A 7,740-nucleotide genomic window follows, 5' to 3' on the forward strand; every position below is an offset into this window, starting at 1 on the left:
AAAGGAAAATGAATCATCAAACTAGGTTAATCGTGCGCATTAATGCTCAAAGCAATTATTCTACCTAGATAAACCTGGTCGGTTACATAATGATCTATGCGAGCAGATTTTCTTGTGTAGTCCATATTACCATAATGTTCCCAATCATTCATGTCACAATCTTCTCGTTTTCTTTTTCAATACAATCCCACTTATCTGAGGAGAAGGTTTCTTGAAAAATCTGACAGAGATATTGCATACTTTCATTGAAATTAATTGACACATAATCATTAAATGAAATTACACTTTCAGCACTCATGGACCTAACATTGATCTTGGGAGAGACTCCACAATCATGACGTAGTATATAATCTCTTCCAAGATTATTATAATTGACATACTCAGCAAACATTGCATCGTGTAAAAAATTCATAAACTCTTCAAATAGATCAGTATGGACGTGAAGAAGAACTTAAACCTAGGAAAAATTTAAACTCTGAATGCCATCATTCCAGATTTTTAATAGTTTGGTTATCCATTTATTAATACTAAATTATGGATAAATGCCTCCCGCTGAGCCTCGGCTACTGGCATATCACCTTTTCTGAAAAATCGCATTATGTCTAGGAAATCACTATACACATTACCATGACCTTCAAACCTAGTTTGCAATTATTCAGAAATAGTTCTCACTACAGATTCTGTAGGAAATCAAGCTTTCAGAGTTGCACCTTGATTTTTCTCACAAAACTAAATGCACTTAACGGTTCCACTTTCTTCCATATCTGCAGTGGTTCATCCTCCTCAGAGAGCATGATTTCAGATCCCCCTGGTAAGAAGGTATTGAAACCCAACATAAGGTTTCAATGCCCTTCAAATAATTCTTTTACTCTAAATATGACACTTGTTGTATCAACTCTACAAGCACCACAAGAAACATGATACAAATCCTTAACAGATAAAAAACTGGAGTTACCTGTCATAACAAATTAAAGGAAGAATCCTATTGTACCTTTGAGCATGGAAATATTTCAAGATTTCAAGAAATTGATCATATTTTTCCTTATCGTCTTGAAAAATACACGGTATGCCACGACATCAACTTTTGTCAGCCTATGCCTGCTGCTTGGGGTTGACATTTGGTCTTGCCCAGACCTCATCTCCCCCAATAAGCAAATGCCAAATCATTAGTGACACTTAAATATCACCAAAGAAATGATAAATATTTGAAATCACAGCCATCGCCCCCTCCCCATAATATTAAAATCCACATTCGTAAAACATATATCATCTATGAAGAAAAAAAAAAAAGCAATCCCGTAACCAGATTCATACATTCAATAATGCGGTGAAGGAAACCAGAGTAATATCCATAGCAAGAAAGCACATAGAAGCAAAGTTAACAAGATCTTGACTTTCAAACTCTACGCAATAAAACAGCCATTAACTCGAAAATACGTGAAAAATCAATTATTCTAGATACTAAACAAAATTAAAATTCAGAGACAATTAAAGAAATAAAAACTTATTGTAAGATAAAAACTACCAAAGCATGAAATCACAATAAATTTACTGCACACAAAGTAGAGTAACTGAGCTAATATGAAATGACAACAAACTCAATGTTCAGCTGGAGAAAAATGAATAATTGGCCTCATGAACAAAACATCTTTAGAGTTAGACCACTTCACCTTAAATCTTTGCAATGATATTCTTATTTTTATACTCCTTGATCCCCAAAAGAAGAAGAAAAAAAATCACACTTTATTAATCCAAATTGACAAAATTATAATCCAAAGACCTGCCAAAAAGAAAAAATAAAACCCAAAAAGAGTAAATTGCATCAAAATCTTGACAACTACTTCGATTAAACACACATAAGCAGTAAATAACGTGATATGATTAACCGCGACCCGTACATCTACGCAGGTCACCTCCAAATTACCTTATCATCAAGAAAAATCCTGAAAATAAACCAGAAAGCGGAATACCTAAAAAAATCACATTACTTGAATTAAGCAAAAATAATAATTCAACAAACAAATTGAAGTTAAACGAACGAACGAGCAGGAAAATAGTGTGTGTTGTATGTGTCTGTACACACAGTTTGTACGTACAAGATATGTGCGCGTGAAAATGGCAGGAGGAATTTGGCGGAGGGTACTTTTTTTTTTAGTTTCGAAATAGATAAATAAGAATACATAGTCAAGGAAAGAAAGGTGGTTGGGTATGTATGGTCTTCTGTGAGACGGTCTCACGAATTTTTATTTGTGAGACGAGTCAATCATACCAATATTCACAATAAAAAGTAATACTCGTAGCATAAAAAATAACTTTTTTCCATAGATAATCCCAAATAAGAAATCTGTCTCATAAAATATGACATGTAGACCGTCTTATACAAATTTTTGTTAATATATAGATATAAAGAAATTATATTTTTTCTCTCAAAATTGGGCCATACGAGCTTATACCAAGTTTTAATTAAGTTTAATCAATTATTTTCGCTTAAATATTCAAATATTTTATTATATAATACAATTATAAATTATTATTTTTAATAACTAGAGGTTTGTGATAAATCATGGTCGCTCATCCATACATGATGGTTGATTGAACGATAATGATCTATATATTGAGGAGTACTACTTATCTGGATAGCATTAACAAATCTACAATTTGGCAAAAACTTGTGTGAGACGGTCTCATGGGTCGTAATTGTGAGACGGATATCTTATTTAGGTCACCCATGAAAAAGTATTACTTTTTATGCTAAGAGTATTAGTTTTTATTGTGAATATGGGTAGGGTTGACCCGTCTCACAGATTATGATCCGTGAGACGGTCTCACATGAGACTCACTCCTACAATTTTTACCACTCATTTAGGTTTAGGTTTCTTGATTACATGGCAATTTCTTTAATAGAGTCTAGAATACAACAAATTAAAGGAGTTTAGATCTCAAAATTTATGTTCCAAATATGGGATATTTGAGAAAATAGACTTGGTCAAACTTTTTTTTAAAAAAATAACCCTCCCATGTAGTGAACAAATACACTACTGGAGGCTATTTTTTTTAAAAAAATTTGATCAGGGTTATAAAACAAAACAGTCCTTCCAAATATTTGTGCATGTTGTATTTGGGCCTTGATATTTTCAAAACTTAACATTTTTAAATTGGGTTTTAATAAAAAAAGATAAACCCTATTCCAGAAAAATATTAGATAGGCTCGCTCCAGTAGAGCCTGATTTCCTAACAAGCGAACAGCTCAGGCCCAAAGATGACCTCCAACCGATTAGCTGCCCAACATTAAAAACTTTCAACATGCTATTTTCGAACACAGAACTATTCATTTTTGGTAAAATTTAATGTAAATAACTATTACACGATATAATATATTTAATAAAATCTTAGATCGATTTAGGCTTGTATTTGGACAGTTCGATGAATTTAAAATTCACTCTACCTCAAGTTCAATATTTCAATAGTAATTGCAGTAGATTTTAATTATATACAAATTTAATATCATTGGATATGTATTCTCCAAGTCAATCATATTATTTCAAATCAAATTCATCAATTGAAGCACATTTATATTTAATTATAAGAATAAGAATATTCCCAAAGATATATGTTACTTTTATTATTATTATTATTTATTATTATTAAGCTTAAACTATAATTTACTCACATGTCTAGCTTCGCGTGGGTCAAAGTCTCGTGAACCTTGCATCATGTTCTATCAAGAGGGTATAAGTCATTCATCAAGACTATTGCATAAGATACAATAATGTGTGTGTGTGTGTGTGTGTGTATATATATATATATATATATATATATATATATATATATATATATATATATATATATATAACCATGACCAGTTGATGTATTGATCATCGTTGTAACACGTTCTCGCGTTAACATGATATCAAATCTCTCAAAAAATCTCATAAATAGAACGAGGGCACTCGTTATTCAAAGTACAATCTATTTTTGCTATACATTTCACCAATGTTTTCAAAGATTAAGTCAGACAAATATTTATTCGATCGTTAGAATGTCTATGTCAGACACCACGCCTCTAACTCACCTTTCTTTATAACCTAGAGTCGTAGATAACAACCCATAAATTTACTTGTTTTGATTCGTTGAAGTATTAACTAATTACCTGCTGGATATGCCGAACATTCTTAAATCGAATATATATATATATATATATATATATATATATATATATATATATATATATATATATATATATATATATATATATATATATATATATGACACGAAGCATGCAGAAATGTCATAACATCATGTGTTAATTTCGCCCACAAAGTTTAGAGACAGATAAGGATAATAGAGACATGGCGGAAATTGAATGGAAAAAGAACAAAAAAATGACGCGACAGTATTGTAATTATAATGAAAGGGAACAATGAAACGATAAGAGCAATGTCCAGTGGGATGACCATTATCCAATTATATTAAAGGTTGCATGAGTTAGGCCACGTGACTCGGTTTTCATCCCTTCAAGAATGTTGTATCTGCATGTGGTTCTGTCCATTATTTGTTATTATTATTATTAAAAACGACAAATATAGGATTTAGGATTTCATGAATTCATTCATTTTTACATAAATTGCATGTTTTTTTAATAAAAAAATTATTAACAGAATAAAATTGTTAGGCCACGTGACTCGGTTTTCATCCCTTCAAGAATGTTGTATCTGCATGTGGTTCTGTCCATTATTTGTTATTATTATTATTAAAAACGACAAATATAGGATTTAGGATTTCATGAATTCATTCATTTTTACATAAATTGCATGTTTTTTTAATAAAAAAATTATTAACAGAATAAAATTGCGCCCCTTGTTGGTACGTATGTCTTGATGGCAATTCTTGTGGTATTCACGTTTCAAACAAGGGTCGATACATCTATGGTCGGTAGCGATTCTATTCGCGGTTAAACTATCGTGTGATTTTAAAAGTTTTGAATTAACTGTTACCACTAGCTGTATAATGGCATCGTATATAATATAAGTGTTATGTGCTTGTACAATTTGTTTTTTCGAATAATTATTTCTAGAGTTGGATTTATATAAAATTATGAACAATTATATTAAATGTAGTTGATTTGTTTCAACAAAGTAATTTTTATTTCTATTGATAATTTGTGAATTTTTTTTTAGTAAAAGTAGCATGATCATCTGAAATTCAGTTTGTTTAATGACATATAGTTATAGTGTCACCATTTGATAATGTATTGTATATTTTATTATTTAATAATATCTGTCGAACACAATATATTCTTACATGTATCATATCAAAGAGTGAAAAAAATCTTTATAATATACTGTGTATGTGCGTATATGTGTGTGTGTACATACGGAGTGCACGTGTTATTTAAATTATTTTTCATTATAAATCATTTAGATAATTTATGTTCAATTTAATTTTAGACTTATTTACTCAAAATAAATCAAAAGTTCGAAGTTTGGGTAGTTTTTTTTTTTTTTTTTTGAAGTGGGTTTTAATGTAATTTTATTGACAGTGGGTGTCTGTGTGTATAAATTATATAATTTTTGAATTTTTTTGTATCAATATAATTATCTTGAAATTCGATGCACCTAATTCTATTTCAGACTTCCTGTGTGAATACGAACCTATTAAAAGTAGCACACAATTTGAATATTCATGTCTCGGAGTCGAGGAACATCCCAGTTGGGAGATCCATGCCCCAGATAGCTACGTCATATTTTAATGATTTCATTATTCATTTAAAACATCTATACTAACGAGTGTATCTTAATTAATCAATTGTTGGATTAATTGTGATGTTCCAAATCGTGCTACACTTTGGTAAAAAATCTAGTTTGCAAATAAAAATTTAAACGCATCGATCTTCATATGTAAATAAATATAATACGAAGGTTTTATGTAAAAGGTCTCGGGAGTTCCACGACACAAATTCTGATGTGCTGATATTTTTATAGAGTTTTCTTCGAGTAAGTTCGTCACTTACTTGAGCATCGGATGACTCATGGAAACCTCTTCCGATGTCCATTCACGAGATCAGTTGTTTGTGTGTTTGCTGAAGCTCGGTTGTAGGAATCCAGATTTAATGGTGAAACCCGGGTATTAAACTTCAGGGACTATGGGAGATGTCCTAAGCTCGGATTTGATACCTTTTCTACCCCCAATTTCGAGCATAATCGGTTAATATTAGTCTAATCGCATTTTTAAATCTAAAATTGATATAATTAGTGAATACTAATTGCTAGAGATTGTGTATATCGATCGATTGTTAGGCGTCAATTAATTGTCCTTCTAAAAAATAAAATAAAAGCACCTATGTGTAGTTTTAATACAAGTGAGCGTCCGGTAAGTTTTTGCAGCAGGTTGTGTGAAAAAGCTTATATTGTTGTATGATATAGATGGTTGATTGAGTGAATCAGAAAAGATTTCTTACGTAGGCATCTGATCTAAGTGAGCGTCCGGTATATTCTTGCAGTAGGTTGTGTTAAAAGACTTAGGGGGCGTTTGGTTTGGGTGATAAGGTGGGTTTATTTTTTTTAACCCACCTTATCACTCGTTTGGTACGCGTGATTATTTAACCAAGTCAATACCTCCTATGAATGATTAGGTTATATTAGGTGGGTTAAATAATACCTCCTCACCCCCTAGGATTATTTATCCAACTCTTAATCCTTCTTATTTTCCAATTTTACCCTTCTCCTATATCCAAACTCACCACCACTTCCCGCCATGACCGACGCCACCGACCGCCGCCGTCGGACCGCCGCCGACAGCCGCCAGACCTCTGCCGTCGCCGTACCTCTGCCGCCGCCAGACCTCCGCCGTCGTCATTGCCGGAACGCCGTCGTCGCCGGACCGCCGCCGGAGTGGAAGAAGAAAAAAAAAAGAAAGGGCAATTTTGTCTTTTCATCAAAAAACTCAAAATTATCCTACACTTAAAAATCATACCAAACATAACACCATATATTACATTCCTACAACAATCATTTTCTTTATCATTTACTTACTAATCATTAGTTTATTTTATCCTCCAAACCAAACGCAGCCTTATATTGTCGTATGATATAGTTGGTTGGTTGAGTGAATCGCAAAAGATATCTTATGAAAGTGTCTGATCTTAATGTGTGAGAATGGTTTCTGTTGCAGAAACATCAACATCATCAAAGAATGATAAAATCTCTATGTTGTATCGTGTATGATCGGAAACAATATCATCATTAAGACATGTTCCTCTCCGGACTTATGAGTCTAATATCCCGATCCATCGACATCAAGTAGGTGTAGTCTCTCGTATATATCTCTCACTTATGATAAAGTTATGTACTGCCACTTCCCATAAATATTAACTTTTGATACGGTCGTAATGTTTTTTGGCATAGTGGCTGCCGCCCGACAATTCTAACAAAGAGAGAATAGCTGGAAAACTATCATACAGATCCAACCAAGAGAGATGCGAGGAAGAATGAATAACATCAAGATATCGTTTCATCCATTTAAATTATTCAAAATTATTTTGGCTGAGATTAATAGCATTGGATTCAATTATTTTCAAACCAATAAATCCATGAAAAATGAATTATTTGTCAAGTAAAGACGAATACAGTAAACCTAAAGCTGGAGTAGCACATCTGTTGCAGGTGATTTTGTAATTTTTTTATCTGTTTCTTTAACTCTTATTTAATGTCAAATGGCTGGATTTTAGATGTGAGGGGTGTG

The 7,740-nt window shown here is 32.1% G+C and overlaps 1 protein-coding gene across 4 annotated transcripts in view; it reads right to left on the reverse strand.

Moving 5' to 3' along the window:
• The window catches only part of LOC140815858 (uncharacterized), a 13,010-nt gene extending 10,812 nt beyond the window's left edge, over positions 1–2,198 (reverse strand). For 3 of the 4 annotated variants that reach the window (XR_012114458.1, XR_012114459.1, XR_012114460.1), the window contains exons 1-3: positions 2,097–2,198; positions 992–1,943; positions 65–897 (exon numbers count right to left, since the gene is read on the reverse strand). Coding sequence is in view for 1 of the 4 variants with exons in the window: in XM_073174856.1 (XP_073030957.1) it covers positions 284–412 (129 nt within the window). In the remaining 3 variants the exon portion in view is untranslated. The remainder of the gene's footprint in view (positions 1–64; positions 898–991; positions 1,944–2,096) is intronic. The other variant, XM_073174856.1, reaches the window with a different exon arrangement.
• Between the last annotated feature and the right edge of the window lie 5,542 nt (positions 2,199–7,740).

The sequence above is a fragment of the Primulina eburnea genome, chromosome 16 (genome assembly GCF_022965805.1).
Source record: "Primulina eburnea isolate SZY01 chromosome 16, ASM2296580v1, whole genome shotgun sequence".
NCBI lineage: Eukaryota > Viridiplantae > Streptophyta > Magnoliopsida > Lamiales > Gesneriaceae > Primulina > Primulina eburnea.